The sequence below is a fragment of the Zingiber officinale genome, chromosome 2B (assembly GCF_018446385.1).
Source record: "Zingiber officinale cultivar Zhangliang chromosome 2B, Zo_v1.1, whole genome shotgun sequence".
NCBI classification, from domain to species: Eukaryota; Viridiplantae; Streptophyta; class Magnoliopsida; order Zingiberales; family Zingiberaceae; genus Zingiber; species Zingiber officinale.
The window spans coordinates 92,183,313-92,201,576 of NC_055989.1; the positions used below are offsets into that span (position 1 = coordinate 92,183,313).

General features: G+C 46.1%; 1 protein-coding gene across 2 annotated transcripts; it reads right to left on the reverse strand.

The window, feature by feature from the left end:
* Window positions 1–1,962: 1,962 nt before the first annotated feature.
* On the reverse strand, window positions 1,963–17,765 carry LOC122046362 (organelle RRM domain-containing protein 2, mitochondrial-like). Of its 2 annotated transcripts, none has more exons than XM_042607019.1 (4): window positions 17,599–17,765; window positions 2,625–2,693; window positions 2,451–2,503; window positions 1,963–2,209 (listed from the first exon to the last, which is right to left on the reverse strand). In XM_042607019.1, exons 1-4 carry the CDS (start codon window positions 17,711–17,713, stop codon window positions 2,090–2,092), a joined length of 357 nt encoding a protein of 118 aa, XP_042462953.1. In that variant the 5' UTR covers window positions 17,714–17,765; the 3' UTR covers window positions 1,963–2,089. The 2 variants fall into 2 exon arrangements, with proteins under 2 accessions (XP_042462953.1, XP_042462952.1); XM_042607018.1 differs by having other exon boundaries at window positions 2,451–2,557.
* Between the last annotated feature and the right edge of the window lie 499 nt (window positions 17,766–18,264).

Consider the following 18,264-nt stretch of genomic DNA (forward strand, 5'->3'; position numbering starts at 1 on the left):
GAATGTTATATATAAATAAGTTTTGGTAACTACAAATTGAGAATTGATGTTAAAATTTCCACATATCTACTCTTTATATGTAAATACAACATCTCAAGCACATAAAATACATTTTATTTTAAAAAAAATGATCTTTGTAAACTAGAGTCCAACAATAAAAGAAACAAGATTCAACAATGGCCATCTATAATTCATTAAGTTCTCATCCTTTATGGCAATAATTGAACATCAGGTAGAATAAGATGAACCCAATCTATAATAAATTTAGGACAAAATTTAAAGAGCATCCTTATTTTATCTAATCGTCAAATAAACATTTCATTTTAATTTTTTATCAAAAAGATTTGAAATGACATAACTATTATCCACCATAAAATAATAATGTATTCTCATTATTATCTTTCTCTAATTTTTATCTTTTTCTTATTTTTTTCTTACTTGAATCAACTAGTTGTAGCAATTATGAATATATACTTACTACACAATTGTAACAACTACGATTTAGTAGCTGCTATAATGTGTATACTGAATAAATTTTAAAATATCATAACTTTTAATTTAGGTTGAATCATAAGACGCTTAATATATCAAATCAAAGATCTCTGAACGAACTTATACAACGTTAATATTAAACCTTAAACTTTAAGAGATCATACCTTTTGACTCGGATTAAATGACAAGATACACAATATATAAAATCAAAGCTCGTTTAAATATCTACTTATTATAGGGTAAAATCCATAATGGCTAAGTTTCAAACTCCAAAAATATCATTTAGAGGTTTCAAATGATTGGTGCAATTTCTCTAGGTCAAGGTTGACCACGTTGACTAAGTTTGAATTAGTTCAAGTTTGAGTCTTGATATTTGACAATATATGGAGATTGAAGGTGTAATCGTACATTTAGGGTGATTGTTGAAACAATTCTACTCTGATCAATGTTTGACCAGTTTGGTGTGAAGAATAGTCAAATAGCTCAAGGTTGACCGGATACTTGACTAGGTTGATCGAATCCACCTGGATTTCCACCCCTAGACTTAAGCGAGTCCCAACAGGTCATGGTTGATCGAATATTGGATTTGGGACCATAGACTTAAGTTAGTGAAGTTAAAGTTGGTTAATTGATCAACCGATCGATTGAACTAGAGCTCAATCAATCAGTTGGTCGATGGTCGATTAGGAGAGCTTCGCAAGCAAGGACAGCATAATTGATCAAGCGATCAATTGGAGGTTGCTCGTGAAGAGCACAGTGTGCTCCTCAATTGATCAGTCGATCGATTGGGATACTCCAATCGATCAATCGATCCATTGGGGCTTATTTTCTCGTAAGATCGCGAGGCAGATGGAATCGATCGGTAAATCGATTCCAGATTTATCCGCGGGAGCACAGAGGCACTCTGAATCGATTAGTCGATCGATCAAAGTCTCCCCAATCGATTGGAAAATGACTGTTGAGCAGGTTGCGAGCTTTGGACGACCGGGTCGCTGGAATCTGATGTGCTATCGATTAGGAGCATGCCAATTGATTGGGAGCCCTAGATCGTGAAGTATAAAGACAATAGCGAGGTTCAAACTCTAGAGAGCATATACACGAGTTATTCGCTTCTTCTCCGATTCTTACCGCCAGTTCTTGAAGATTCATGGAGTAAAGTACTACTGCATTTCTAAGTATCAATAGGTATTTCCAAACAAGAAGAAAGCATCTATGTTGTAAATCTTGTAAAAAATTTCTTATATTTCTTCTTGTTTGTATTGAGAGTCTTGTACGAAATTTCTCCACCTCCAGTTGTTCCGAGAAAGAGTTATTTTCTTAGTGAAGAGTGTTCTCGGTGTGTAAATTCTTGGATTAGTCACATCTTATTAAGATAAATACCAAATAAATCTACGTGTTAATATTAGAAAGCTTGACTTCAATTCTATCCACGGTAAATTAACATTTATGAAGCAAGCGAACGAGCACGAATAACTCAATATAGGACGCATCTTTGATAATTCATTAAAAAGAGACACCTTTTTAATTTTTGCCCATAAATTTAAGCTGTGGTGATATCCAATCTCATAACTCATGATACCATACAAGAACTCAAGCTCTACTGATGATTAAATGGTGGTTCTGAAGTTTGAGGTGGTGCGGTGGGTGTTCGTGCTTGTCCTGATGGTGGTGGTCTTGGTCTTGCATACTCGGCGAAAATAACCCAGCCATCGAGAAACTGCAATCACATTGACAAATGTAAGAAAAGTGAGGATGACAGGAACAAAAACAAGAGCTGAATAGATGTAAAGAGGAACTCTCAAGCTTCAAATATTTACTCATCGAATCTGGGGCGACCGACGTTCAAGTGTCTACTTTAAATTGCAATATAAGTTGCTTTGAAGTAGTTAAGTTATAATTTTCTCTGTTTGAAATTGCGAGCCAGGAATAACTATATAGATGAAATGCAAGATACTAACCTTGCCGTCCATTCCTTTTATACCTTGTGCTGCTTCTTCCAAGGTTGCATACCCTACAAATCCAAAACCTTTAGGATAGCCTGATATGCGATCAGTCACAACCCTAGCTGTGGAAATTCAATTTTTAGCATCTTGCAAACATATTTTCAAGAAAAAAATTGGAACAAAAAATACCATAGACAACTTGACCAAATTTTGAAAAAGCTTCCCTCAATCCTTCAGATGTTGTTCGCTTGCTGAGTCCTGAAAACAAGACACCAGCTAATGATATCTTGTATAAAGAATTTGTGCCGGAGAAATTAAACAAATACAAATAAGGTTGAGCCAAGCATAGATTTTACAAGAAGAAACAAAGTGGAATACAAATACCCAGACGTTCATATGGACACATCATTTGTTGATCAAAAGACATTTTATCTTCCCATATATTTGATAGATATCCTAGGCTGGGAAGCAACTCAAGAACAATGTGTCTTCATATGTTTAAATAAGCGTTTAATATCTTGATGGACAGAATCTTCACTCGCCTCCCTCGCCAAGTGATAAAGAAACTAATCAACAAACAAGCTCCTGCTAGACGCTAACAATATATTTGAAAAGGAAGCTTTAAATTCAGATGAGACAAGCCCTGAGGATAACAAGCTCCTGCTAAAAGCTATTAATATGAATAAGAGGTTTGCATGGAATCTGAAATTAACATGGAAAAGCAAGCAAGTCCTTCTGAGGATGAGTCAAACTCAAATTAATGCAATTTTGTTTAGCAAATTAAGTTCGCACTCAGAAATTCCACCAAGCTTGAAATCCATTCAACTAAGAATGCAGTTGAAGATAAAAAGTATAGGCATCTCGAGAGTGACACGACACAACTCGATTATATAAATTGTGACATGAATTGACCCATTTACAAACTAAATTATCTTTAAAAAACTTTAATAATTTTTATGTTATACACCTTAATTCTTTAGAGAGTTTAACTAACCCTAGCCCTATATAATTATTTTTTAAAAAACATAATTAAATTTTATATTATTTTATATGGACTCAAATGACACATACAGTTTGTAACACAATTCAGATGACACAAATTGTTACTCTTAATTATGACTTGATACAAAATGGGCAGTGCAAACTAGTAAAACAAGGGTAGCCCAGTGCACGAAACTCCCGCCATGCGGGGTCCTAGGAAAGGATCCATTGTACGCAGCCTTATCTTACTTTTTGCAAGAGGTTGTTTCCAGGGGGCAGTGCAAACTAGTCCAACTAAAATCGGGACCGATCACACATATGACACATTACAAATCACACACTGACATATTCGACTCAATTTGGTAAGATCCTTCAGTCAAGTATGGAGCACATACCAACTTAAATTTTATCCTTTTTAACAGGCATCACTACACATTAGACCCAACTTCTTTTCAACAACCAAAATATTATGAGCTTATCACAATGCCAACCTCTACTTCATTTTGGAGTGATATCTCCCTCTCCTCCATCTTATCTTCTTTTTTGGCTTTGCTTTTGTTGATTGTGTAGAGTCCCTAGCTACTACTCTACTAGAATATGTTGTTACAACCCCTATTCATCTCCCTTCCTCCCTGATCTTCCAAATTGAAGTATTAATATCTCAAATGCATAATATCCAAAACATCTGAAAATATGATCATTTTCTTTCCTTCTAGTTATACTGTCTAATGTTTTGTATGCTTAAGAACTTACCTTTGTGTTTGTGAATCACCTGATATTTGTTTGGAGATGATCAATGATAGCCAACATATATTCAATGAGCATCAATATTTTCACTTTATATTTAGAGAATGACTAGATTTTATTCAAAGTAACAAAAAGGCTTGTGCAAATATGATGCAATTAACCCACTGCATAGTGGCAGCATGTGCAAAGGTATGCGGTGAGTATTAGAAATAATTTTTAAAAAAAAAGTATTTATACTGATAAAATTGGCAATAATACACAATCAAGTTTATTAACTAATGGAATCTAATTTATACTTTGAATTAGAAAAAACTAAATGGGATAATCATACAATATAACACATGAAAATTAACAATCCATATCAATCAAAGGAATGATATATACAAATAACATGCACCATCAAACTATATGTAAATAATGTAATGTTGTCTCATCTAGCAATAATTCCATTTTTTCTTTTTTATTTCAATATATTTATTGATTATTAACTATTTACTTAGATTAATATATATATATATATATATATATATATATATATATATATATATATAATACGCACATAAGCATATGTGGGCGTGTACCAATTATTATATAAATTGATTGGAATAAAAATATTATTAAAATTGACAGCTGATCCGGTGGTAAGGTGAAGGTCCTCCCGGCAGGAGGTCAAAGTGGTCAATGTTCTAGGCAGGCGTCCGAGCGAGCGAACTACCTTCCCGATCAGCAGGAAAAGTAGCCGGTCCGACACTTCGACAGCTCGGTCAGACATCGAGCTTCCGGCGCTCACAAAGCTCAACAGGGAGGAACGAAGGTCGAGCGGTCTCCCCGCTCGGCTAAGTAGTGGACGCCGCCTTGACCCGGCAGACAGGGCTCCCCCGCTCGGTAGGACGGAGCCAAGTAGCAAGTCATCAGTCGAACGAACGCTCGGCATGACCATTGTATCACCCAGACTTTAAGCTGGCCGAGCGACTATCCCGCTCGGCCCAGTAACAGACAAAAGGAGCAGTTGGCGATATCTTCCTAGGGACCAACGTCATCGACAGGCGGCATGGTCAGACAGAGAATCGTACGGTGGAAGCTTCCACTATCACGTCAGGGATATGCTTGGGCTGTTGACGTACGGCGTCAGACATGCTTTTCTGATACGTCCTTTCCAGGTATGTTTCGGGAAGCGTGCACGCCTTGGGAAGTGTGCACGCGCCTCCCGGGAGCCCTATATAAGGACCCTAGGCTTCGACGGAGATATGCGCACTACTGTAGCTACAGTTACGCTGTTGTTCTTTTTTCTCCACTTCATTCTTCATTCACTTGTCGTTGCCTGACTTGAGCGTCGGAGGGCCATCGCGGGGGAACCCCTCCCTGACTAGGCACTAACGACTTGTGGTGACAAACTTAGCTTGGCGGAAATCCACGTCACCTTCAGTCAACACCCGATCAACGTGAGCGCCACCTTCCCAGTGTCCGTCGACTCACCTTCGGACAGGATCAAATTTGGCGCCGTTTGTGGGAGCGCACCTAAATCCAAGTTGAGGAGATGGAAGAAGGTGGACGTCTTCACACTGTGACGCTCACTCCAGAGGAGCTCGATGCGCTCATTCAAGTGCGGGCGGCAAAGATAGCCGAACAACAGCAACAAAAGGTACTAGCTGATCGTCTGGCGCAGCAAGCGACGTCGGCCTCAGGAGGCTGAGCGGCACATGAAGACCGGCCGGAGCAACTCTCCATATGGGGACAGAACAAGATGTCGACCGACACTCCGGGAGAGGTTCCACCAGCGCCAATTCTATTTCACCGGGCGTTATTTCAGACGCCCTCAGAGATCGCTCAGGCCAATCAGGACAGGGGTTCTTCTTCGGACGAGGCTCCTGCGCGTGACACAAGGAAGGGCAAAGCGCCCCGAGCTGATTCGTCGCCCGAGCGGATCAACCGACAATTCTCCGAGGCCACCCTATAGGATCCGCTGCCGAGGCACTACGCTCCCTTGGCGATCGGAGAATATAACGGGTCGACCGACCCGGACGACCATCTCGGTAAATTTGATAACGCCGCTACTCGACATCAGTACACAGATGGAGTCAAGTGCCGAGTGTTCCTCACCACTCTCTATAGCTAGGCACAACGGTGGTTTCGGAGGTTGTCGGACGGGTCAATCAGAAGCTTTAAAGACTTCCGAACGGCTTTCCTTCACCACTTCGCGAGCAGCAGACGCTATCAGAAAACAAGCGTCAGCCTGTTCTCCATGAAGTAGGGCCAGAGGGAGACTCTCTGAGCCTACATCCAACACTTCAACTAGGTGGCAATGGATATCCCCTCGGTCTCGTCCGAGACCATGATGAACGCGTTCACGCAAGAGCTCACAGACGGGGACTTCTTCCGATCGCTCGTCAGAAAGTCGCCCAGCGACTATGACCACATGTTGAAGAAGGCCAACGAGTACATAAACGTGGAGGAAGCTCAGGCGGCCAGAAGGAAGGAGGCTCCATTCAAACCATCGACGCCAACCGAACGGCGACTGCCGCCCAACCACCAGCCACCTAGAGGACCACAAACCGAAGGAGCGCGTCCGCACCAAGAAGCAAGGCCGCACGCCATCCAACATGTTACCGCCGAGCAACCAAGACCCAAGGGGAAGGAATAGACCCCTTTGTTCTGCTCGTTCCATCAGTCCGCCACTCACAACACCCGCGACTATCGCGGATTCAACCCGATCGCCCAACCGACGCCTAGGAGTTATCGCCACCGATCCCCATCTCCTGACCGGCGACACGAGTATTATCGTTCCGATCGGCGAGAGGAAGCAAGGCGATCCCCGAGGCAGCTTATCGGAGGAGCGCAGAGCCAGCAAGGGCTAGGCGTGAGCGAAATAGGTCGTTCGCTCGGCGGGAGGAGAACATGAGCAATGCAGCTCGAGGGGAAATCAACATCATAGCGGGCGGGCCGACCGGCGGGGACTCCAACCGAGCTAGAAAGTCACACGCTTGGCGGTTGGAAATTCATACGGTGGGCTGTAGTCGGGAGCAGGCCAGCGGACCCGAGATCAGCTTCGGCCCCCATGACCTCGAAGGAGTTAAAGCGTCGCACGACGACGCACTCATTATTTGAGCGGTAATCGCCAATTATACTATTCACCGTATATTCGTTGACACAGGCAGCTCGGTCAACATCATTTTCAAGAAGGCATTCAACCAGCTCCAAATTGACCGAGGTGAGTTGTTGCCGATGACTACCCCTCTATACGGGCTCACCGGCAATGAAGTCTTGTTGATCGGTCAGATCAAGATGGTCATCTCGCTCGGGGAGGAACCACTTCGGAGGACAAGGGCCACCAACTTCATCGTAGTAGATGTCCCCTTAGTCTATAATGTCATTTTGGGCCGACCGACCCTCAATGAATTCTGAGCGGTCGTCTCAACCTTCTGCCAGAAGATTAAGTTTCCGGTAGAAGATCAAGTGGGAGAAGTAAAGGGGGATCAGCTGGCCGCTCGGAGATGCTATGTCGAGATGGTCAAGACCGAGGCAAAGCCCGCTCGGAAAACACCTCGGATGGAGGTAAGCACCATAACCGAGAAGCCCCCTACCTTGGTTTATGAGGAGAAAGAAGAAGTACAGATACACCCGGGCCGAGCAGAGGTGACGACCTTCATAGCGTCAGACTTGGAGGCTGAGCAGAAGACCGAATTGATCAAATGCCTTCAGCAGAATCATGATGTCTTTGCATGGTCGACGCATGAGCTGCTCAGCATTTCCCCGAACGTCGCGCAGCATGAGCTCCACGTTCGACCAAACGCTCGGTCAGTGAAGCATAGGAAAAGAGACTTCAGCGCCGAGCAAAATCTGATTATCCGGACGGAGATTGAGAAGCTACTGGAGGTCGGCCACATACGCGAGGTTCAGTTTTCGAGCTGACTCGCCAATGTGGTGCTGGTCTCCAAGCCGAGCAATAAATGGAGGATCTGCATCGACTTCCGGGATCTTAACAAGACATGCCCAAAGGACTTCTATCCCTTGCCCAGAATAGATCAGATGGTAGACTTCACAGTCGGATGCGAGCTGATATGTATGTTGGACGCATATCAAGGGTACCATCAAGTACCGCTCGCTCGAGAAGACCAAGAGAAAGTCAGCTTCATCACCGCCAACGGTATATATTGCTATAATGTAATGTCGTTCGTCCTGAAGAATACAGAAGCTACCTACCAGAGGCTGATGAACAAAGTATTCCAACGGCAGATCGGCCGCAATATTGAGGTGTATGTCGACGACATATTAATTAAATCCCTCCGAGCTGTCGATCTCTGCGCAGATATCGAGGAGACCTGGCAGACCCTCCGGGCGTACGAAATCAAGCTAAATCCTCAGAAGTATTTGTTCGGTGTAAAAAGTGGGCGCTTCCTGGGGTATATCGTCACCGAGCGGGGCATTGAGGCAAACTCAGTAAGGTAAAAGCACTCCAAGATATGTCACCCCCAAGAAACTTGAAGGAAGTTCAGCGCCTCACCGGGCGGATAACAGCCTTATCACAGTTCATCTCCAAGTCATCTGACCGGAGCCTTCCTTTCTTTAAAATTCTGCGTCGAGCCACCAAGTTTTAGTGGGACGAGGAGTGTGACCAGGCCTTCGAGGAACTCAAGGTGTATCTGAGCTCGCTACCCGTACTAGCTAAGCCTACTGTAGGTGAACCACTCTGAATCTACATGTCCTCGACCGAGCATGCTGTCGGCTCGGCGCTGGTTCGACCGAACGGCGAAGAACAACCGGTGTACTTCTTAAGTCATATATTAAAAGATGTTGAATCTCGCTACATCGGTCTTGAGAAGCTCGCATTTGCATTGATACTCGCCGCTCGGAGGCTCCGCCCTTACTTCCTCGCTCACACTATCATTGTGATGACCAACAACCCTCTGGGAAGAGCCCTGCTTAACCCAGAAGCCTCCGGTCGGTTGATCAAATGGACAACGGAGCTCAGCGAGTTCGATATTCAATATCAACCTTGAACGGCCATCAATGCGCAGTCCTTGGCAAATTTTGTCACAGAGGTACAAAACCCTAAACCCGACTCAGTCTGGAAAGTATACGTGGATAGGTCGTCCGCCTGGCAAGGTAGTGGGATCGGCGTATTGCTTATCTCCCCACAAGAAGAGCGGGTGCAGTTGTCTGTTCGGCTAGAGTACAGGGCAACTAACAACGAAGCCGAGTATGAGGCTCTTATAGCCGGCTTACAAGCCGCTAGACACGTCGGCGCTAGCACGATTCTTATCCACTTTGATTCTCAATTAGCCACTCAGCAGCTAGTTAGAGCATTCGAGATCAGTAATACACGGCTCAAGTTGCACGCCAAAGCTTTCGAAAAGCTGAAGGCAAACTTTCATGAGGTAATCATCCAGAAGATCCCCCGAGCAGAGAACTAAGCGGCGGACGAGCTGGCCAAGTTGGCGAGCTCACTCTCGCCTATCATCATTACTCAGCCGATTGAGCAAATATCCTTGGTGGCGCACGTCGATCGGATGGAGGGGTTCACTTTCCCCAGCGATTGGAGAACGACCATAATAGAATTCCTACGATCAGGGGCTGCGCCTTCCGATCGGGAGGAAGCTCACCTATTGAGAAGAAGAGCCGATCGTTTCACCCTAGTCGGGGACCGGCTCTACAAGAAGACCTTCTCCAGGCCGTTGCTTACATGCGTCGAATCGGAAGACGCTGACTATATACTGCAAGAAGTACACCAAGGCTCCTGTGGAAGGCATCCGGGCGGTCGGTCGCTAGCGAGGATGATCCTGCTGGTCGGGTACTTCTGGCCGACTCTACATGAAGATGCCGCTCGGACAGTAACTAACTGTCTATCCTGCCAGAAGTATCACTACCTCTCCCACCGGCCGACCGAAGAGATGAAGACTTCCACTGTGTCGTGCCCGTTCGACCAATGGGGCATGGATATTGTGGGACCCTTCCCCAAGGCGACCGGGCAGCGAAAGTTTTTGCTCGTTGCGGTAGACTACTTCTCAAAGTGGGTGGAAGCCGAGCCGCTGGCGAAAATTACCGAGCAGATGGTCCAAAGATTCATATGGCAGCATATCATCTGTCGGTTCGGTATTCCGCATCGACTTGTCTCAGACAATGGTAGATAGTTCGTCAGACGGAAACTCAAAGAATGGTGCGAGGAGTATGGAATCCAGCAGGCTTTCACCTCCGTAGCATACCCTTAGAGCAACGGACAGGCTGAGGTCGCCAATTGGGAGATCTTGCGGGTTTTGCAAGTTCGGCTCGACCACATCGGAGGGAGCTGGGTGGACGAGCTCCCTGGCGTGTTATGGGCAATCCGCACAACCCCTAAGGAAGACACGGGTGTAACCCCGTTCCACCTTGTATACGGCGGTGAAGCGGTCGTCCCGATCGAGGTCGGAGTCGAATCAAATCGAATACAACACTACGACGGAGACAACGCTGAGCGGAGGCTTCTGGAGCTGAACTTTGTGGATGAGACGCGTGACAAAGCAACCGTGCGGCTGATGGCTTATAGGCAGAGGATGAGGTAGAACTACAATCGGCGAGTAATCCCGAGGTCGTTCCAGGTCGGTGACCTCGTGTGGAAGAAGATGAAGCCGGTCGGCGATGTTACTAAACTAGAAGCTCCGTGGGTCGGACCATTCAAAGTCGTGGAGAAGCTCCGCTCTGGCGCCTACTACCTAGAAGATGAAGACGGACGGCAACTAGAACGTCCTTGGAGCGCGAACCATCTCCAGTCATACCGAGCTAGATGAAAGGTGCGCCAATGTAATTGAGTTATACTCTCCATTTTGCCTGTTTCCTTTGAGTGCGGGATTGGAATGAAAAAAGAAAAGTTACCAAAATTCTCGTCGAGCGGCGATGTTAAACTCATGTCTCCATCAACGGTCGAACGGCGACCTTAAACCCCGGTCTTCACCAAATCGTCGAGCAGCGACATTAAACTCATGTCTCCATCGACGGTCGAGCGACGACCTTAAACCCCGATCTTCACCAAATCGTCGAGCGGCGACGTTAAACCCATATCTCCATCGACGGTCGAGCGACGACCTTAAACCCCGGTCTTCACCAAATCGTCGAGCGGTGACGTTAAATTCATGTCTCCATCGACGGTCGAGCGGCAACCTTAAACCCCGTGTCTCCATCGGCGATCGAGCGGCGACGTTAAACTCATGTCTCCACCGACGGTCGAGCGGCGACCTTAGACCCAGGAGGTGTGATCCCAGCAAATCTACCAGTAATAAAGATACAGTCATAGCAACCGATCGAGACTATACAGTTGGACACTAGTAAAAAGACAACATATAAGGAAAGATCACAAAAGGATTTCATTGACAGGAAATCAAACACTGGCGAACGGCAGGAATACATTTAAGGCTCTCGCTCAAAATCATTTTTCTACGGACCCCTCGCTCACTCGATATAGTCGAAGGCTTCGTCGGGAATGGATTCGAGGAGCTGGACACGGTTAACATCATTATCAGACAAAGCCTCCAAGACGTGGTCGTTCGCCTTCAGGTGGCTTAGCTGTTGGTGCGGAAAGCATCCGACGATCAAACCCGAGTTTTGATAATGGCAAAAAAATTCAAAATTAAGATTCCTTGTTATCTAACGTGCTTAAATGAGGCCTTTTGGGGAGAGTCCAAGAGCAAAGTTATGAGGGTCTAGGCCCAAAGTGGACAATATCATGCCATTGTAGAGATATCTAAATTCTTTTCGATCCTACAATTGGTATCAGAGCTCGGACTGCCAGAAGGTTTAACCGCCGACTGTGCACAAGAGTTATGGTCTGATTAAGCTATGTGGGTACAATATTGACCTCGAACAAAGAAAGTGGAGACTCCTATGTTTAGATCAAGAGGACCAAACACCAGGCAGGAAGTCCTAGTTGCGGCTAGGCAAGGAAGTCCTAGTAGGTCGGGTGGACTGAGGGGCGGGAAGACCTGGTGGGTTGAGGATCGAACATGGGAAGTCTGTGGTCCTTTGTTTGAGGGGGGGATTGTTGGGGTTGCAAAGATAGTCCCACATTGAAAACACATGGGAAAGATCATGGATTTATAAAGAATTTAGATATCTCTACAATGGCATGATATTGTCCACTTTGGGCCTAGGCCCTCATGACTTTGCTCTTGGGCTCTCCCCAAAAGGCCTCATTTAAGCATGTTAGATAACAAGGAATCTTAACTTTGAATCTCTTTGCCATTATCAGAAAGGGGGAGATTGTTGGTGCGGGAAACATCCGACGATCAAACCCGAGTTTTGATAATGGCAAAGGGATTCAAAGTCAAGATTCTTTGTTATCTAACGTGCTTAAATGAGGCCTTTTGCGGAGAGCCCAAGAGCAAAGTCATGAGGGCCTAGCCCCAAAGTGGACAGTATCATGTCATTGTAGAGATATCTAAATTCTTTTCGATCCTACATTAGCGTCGCATCGATGGCCAGCTCAAACGAGCGGACAATCCGATTGGTCGCCTTTTCCAAAAATTAGTCCTAGCGGAAGTACTATTGCCTCAGGACTGCAAAGCCGCCCGGCTCAGCCTCCTAGTAGGTTGCTAGTGCAGCGCGGGAGGCTTCCAGATCTTCTTCGAGACGCTTCACTTGACCTTGAAACTCAGCCTCCTTGGCCGAACGGCTCTCCCGCTCGACGATCAGAAGGTTCTCCGCATCTTTGAGCTGCTCGGCCAACTGACGAGCCTCCTGGTTCTTCTGTTCCAGGTCGGCGATGGCCCGTTGTTTCCTTGTGGAAGCCAGGTCGAGTTTCCGATCGTAGGTCTTCAATTGTGCCTCAATCTGACCCAGCCTACTAGCCTACTCGGCCGACTTCTGCTGCTTCGCCGCAAGAAGTTGTTGGGCCTTTTGCAGGTCGGCCTGTAGACGAGCGGTCGATGGGCCCTGGGAGGAGGAAGCTTCTCCGGAAATCTTGAGCTTCTTCAACTCGTCCTTCACTTGAGTCAATCATTGGCACATGGCGATGTTCTCCACCCAGAACTGCAAGCAAACATTAGTGCCGATCGGAGGTAAGTCATGAGCAGATAGTTGAGAATACTAATCCCGGTGGACATTTCCAGATGACTATCGGCGAGCGCGCCAGAGGCTTTCACCGTCGTTCGTGCCCTTGCTTCCTCCCAGACACAGGCGACCCGACCACGGATATAGACTTGATGCTGAGGAGAGCTGGGTTGGTCGCCTAGCGCGAGAAGATCCTCTGTCGGCAGGCAAAGCGTAGCAATGATGGACCGTCGCCCGCTCGGCGCCGATTGAGAGGAGGTCGTCGGGCCGGAAGCTTGAGCAGGGGGGACTGGGAGAATGGCGGACCGTTTTATCCTCCGCCTAACCGGAGGAAAGGAAGTAATCGGCTGAACAGCGAGCGGCTCTGGTAGCTCAGCCAAAGACGGAGTCCGATCAGAAGAAGTAGCCTCCACTATTGTAGGAGCAGCTGGAGAGGGGGTGCCTCCCCCCGCAGATTCTTGTACGGCCGAAGTTGCGGAGCGAGAAGGCGCATCCGTTCGACGTCTCTTGCAGGTGAGCGGTACCTCATCGCCTGAGGACCCCGAGCCCTCAGCGTGGACGACAGGTGGCACTTCTCGGACCGGGCGCGAGTCGATCGCCCCTCCTACGCTGGGCGTCCATTCGGCTGTCCCCTCGCTCGCAGTTGGGGCTTCCTCAACTATACCTTCCTACGAGCCGACTGGGGTCAAGTCGAGCCGTTTCATCTCCTTGGCTGCAGCTGCTTCAATCTCGGCTTGCTTGGCCTTCATTATATTGGCTACCCGAGCGCGCATCATGATGTCGGCTGCAAAAGAAGATAAGAATCAGTTAAACTCAAGGGAAGAAGGTTGATGAATTTCATACCTAGGTTGCTCGGGAGTTTCGTTCGGATCGGACTTAGCCCGAACACGTACAACACACCCTCTGACAACAATTTATGAATGTCGAACTTCAGGCCGGCCGACATATTAACAGGATGGAGGTAGTCCGGTCGGGTCTTGTACCTCTTCAAATCAGGTTGAGTAAGAAGCCCGACCTGCCATCTGGTCCGGAAGCTTAGCCGCTCGGGGAGTCTCAGAAAGAAGAAATACACCATCCAGTGTTTGTTGGAGGAGGACATTTTATCAAAGAAGACCAGACCGATGCGAGATTGGAACAGATAAGTGCCCAGTTCGGACTGTTTGGGGTAATAAAAGTAGTGGAAGACCTGAGGGGTCAGTGGAATGTTGTGCACTCAGAACAACACTACCACGCCGCACAACAGGCGGAAGGAATTGGGGACGAGCTGGGCGAGGGGGACACGAAAGTATTTGCAAACCTTAGTTATGAAGGGGTGGATGGGAAACCGAAGATCGGCCACGAATTGGTCTCGGAAGAAACAGACTGTGCCGACCGACGGGTCATTGGGCCAATCGAACGGAGAGGCTAGAACTATTTCATGGTCGGAAGGAAGGTCAAAGGTGTTTATCAAACTCGCGGCGTCGCCTGCATTGAACCAGGTCTCCATGGCAGTATACCAGAGACCGGGAGCGGGGTCGGACGGCTGCGAAGAGCTCGCCATGTCCAAGAAACGAAAAGGCAGAAGGCTCGAGGGGAAAGATGGTCGGAAAACACAGAAAGCTGAAAAATACGACGGCAGAAAAAGGGCAGTGGGAAAAAGCAATAGAGAGGGAAAGGTTGAAAGGCTTACGGAGAGAAAAGTCGCTTGAGGAGGAAGCTGAGGATCGCCGGAGCAATGGATGCAAGCAGAATCGCCGGAGCAAAATCGTCGGAGAGCACGAAGAAAACGCAGAGTAAGGAAAGGCGACGCTAAGGTTTTATAAAGAGGGGCATGCCCAACCGGAGCCATCCGATCTAGGGCTCGGGAATCCAAGCGCACATCCAACCGTTGAATTCGAACCGCCAAACGTCATATCAGCAGCTGTCACCTCGGACGCGCGGCGGCTGCGTTAGCGACACGTGGCGCCCTCCCACAGGGCAGCATTTAATGGGCGCGGGCGCATGCTCGGCCTTAATGGGGTGATTTGCGCGAATTCTGAGGAGATTTGGGCGGCGTCAGCATTGACCGCCCAGCTCATGCTCCTCTAGGAGCGATGGGGAAAAAGCTCACGCATCAGCATATCCAAGTACAAAGGCTCAATACGCCGACCAGCAGAGAGAGATCAGTCCTACACGGGCCGATCGAGATGCAACCCACTTATCAGTTAATCGGCCAATCGGTCACCAGAGTCAGTCGAACTTGCAGCCTCCTTCGACTAGACTTGAGGGGGAAACACGTGATCCGGTGGTAAGGTGGGGCCCTCCCGGCAGGAGGTCAAAGTGTTAGGCAGGCGTTCGAGCAGGTGAACTACCTTCCCGATCAACAGGAAGAGTAGCCAGCCCGACACTTCGACAGCTCGGTCAGACATCGAGTTTCTGGCGCTCACAAAGCTCAGCAGGGAGGAACGAAGGCTGAGCGGTTTCCCCGCTCGGCTAAGCAATAGACGCCGCCTCAACCCGGCAGACAGGACTCCCCTGCTCGGTAGGGCGGAGCCAAGTAGCAAGTCATCGGCCGAACGGACGCTCGGCCCGACCATTGTATCACCAAGACTTTAAGCTGGCCGAGCGGCTATCCTGCTCGGCCCAGTAACAGACAAAAGGAGCAGTTGGCAATATCTTCCTAGGGACCAGCGTCATCGACATGCGGCACGGTCGGCGGCATGGTCAATTGTACGATGGAAGCTTCCACTGTCACGTCAAGGATATGCTCGGGTTGTTGAGGTATGACGTCAGACATGCTTTTCTGATACGTCTTTTCCAGGTATGCTTCGGGAAGCATGCACGCCTTGGGAAGCGTGTGTGCGCCTCCCGGGAGCCTTATATAAGGACTCCCGACTTCGACGGATGTATGTTCACTACTGTAGCTACAGTTACGCTGCTGCTCTTTCTTCTCCACTTCATTCTTCATTCACTTGCCATTGCCTCACTTGAGCGTCGGAGGGTCATCGCCGGAGAACCCCTCCCTGGCTCGGCACTAATGACTTGTGGTGGCAGACTTAGCTTGTCGGAGATCCACGTCACCTTCAGTCAACACCCGATCAACGTGAGCGCCGCCTTCCCAGCGTCCGTCGACACACCTTCGGACAGGATCAACAGCCATGTGTATAGTTGACTACTGTACATTAACGGTCCTTCCATTTACTATATATTTTCTTTTAAACCCGCTCACTATTAAATCAAATTACCTTTATTACAATCATAATATCAAAAATCAATTGGCATATATACGTCACAATCAAGAGCTACTCAATTAAGCTATTTGTGACGAGTTTCATGTTCTCTTTCAGCTTCACTTTCTTTTTTGACTGTGCAATATTTGAGTATGTTATGGTTTTACTGAATTCTGATATAGTTTGAATGCAACTTATAATTAAATCACTTAGCTAGGTGATGCTACTATTATTTATTTAATAACTATTTTGATAAAATTCCATTCAATTATTTGAAGATATCTTTTATAAATTGGTTTCAAACTTAAGAAGTTGTCTTATAAAACCCTGTCAAAATGTTTTACACTACTATTAGAATTAATATTTAATGCCTTGTATTTAAGCTAACAATTACAGTTCCAAGTTACCTAATAGAGTAGCTTAGGATTTTAACTCAACTTGGTGAAGTTTAAACTATGATCTTAAAATTGCAGGCTTTAACCATTGTGTTTCCAGTTCATAGATGCTTGTCCTAGCCTGTGTAAAACATTCAATCTAGATTGAATTTTAATGGAGCTAAAGTTCACATCAAGCATTAAAAAACTGGAAAAATTATTAAAATTATTGCAAAATGACTAAAATATTATACTCCATAGATTATGGAAGTCTTATCTACTTATAAACTTGCTTATGAGCCTACAAATGATGCCATAGAAACACAGACACACACATTATCACACATAAGGTGATTGATGAGGTTATAATTCAAATTCTACACATACATCTCTGTGATTATATGAACTCATTATAATCACACAATAGAAGGTCTTGAATGAACTCAAACAATCTTCTATCAAGATTAGTCCCGAGTGACTTATAAGTAGTTGAACAATCTGCGGTTATACTCCCAATCTTTCGAAGTTCATTCTATATTACTATATCCACTAAAATCTAGCTTTCGCAATAGCCAAACATAAAACCCAAATAAACCCTAGATTCCTTAAAGCTCTTCTGGTCCTTCCCAAACCAATGCAATAAATATTATGCGTATATTAACGTCGATAGATCGGACTAAGAACTTGATAAACTTAAACAAAAATTAGGCCTTTTCTTAATGAAGCGTTTTACCGTGGCTACTCCAGCCAAAAAACCCCGTTTTTCATCAGTAAATTCCGTAAAAGAAGTTGAAAGGGAGAAAAGACCGAAACAGATAGTAACTGAAAACCCAAGAGGCGACAAGGAAGGCCACTTGCCTGAGACGAATAGGTTGGTCGAGGGCTCCGCGGGCGGAGGGACAGCAGCTCGAGGCGGAGGAGAGAAAGCGGAGATGGAGAAGAGTCGTCGGAATCCAGAACGCAACGCCGCCATCACTCGCCGCTCTCGAACGCCCAATACCAGTTCGAAGAGACGCCTGACCGCACCCACCGGCAAAATTTATATAGCGAGGGTATCAGAGGGGAAATAACGGATCCAATAGAAATCGAATCCAATCCGACCCGACCCGCTCACAATATAAAACACTGGTTTTTTTAAATAAATTATTTTTAAAGTAGGTCGGTTCATTTATATAACGGTAATTTATAAAAGACGTACTTAGAGTTATAAATTAATCATACTTTTATATTTATCAAATAGCACACTCAATTTTCTATTTTTCCCATTCTACCCCTCAATTATTTGTCAATCTCTTTCCTTTTTTTTTACATGCACGCATCCTCTGATATTATTTTATATCAGACCCATGGGATTAGAGTTTAACGTGCTTTCTTTAATAACATTTTAACACCTTCGGAGAAGTCGAAATATGAAATGGACAAAACCGTTGGACTCCTTGCAGTCTCAGAAATCTATAGGACCTAAAATGAGTCCAATCCGAAGTATCTAAGTCGAAACCCACTAGATATCTTGAATTGGACTCA

Coding starts and splice junctions, on each gene's coding strand:
- LOC122046362 (XM_042607018.1), bottom strand. CDS start 17,713: ATGGCGGCGTTGCGTTCTGGATTCCGACGACTCTTCTCCATCTCCGCT. Junction 2,694..17,598: donor GACCAACCTATTCGTCTCAG/GCAAGTGGCCTT, acceptor TCTTGTTTTCAG/GACTCAGCAAGCGAACAACA. Junction 2,558..2,624: donor ATTTGGTCAAGTTGTCTATG/GTATTTTTTGTT, acceptor GAATTTCCACAG/CTAGGGTTGTGACTGATCGC.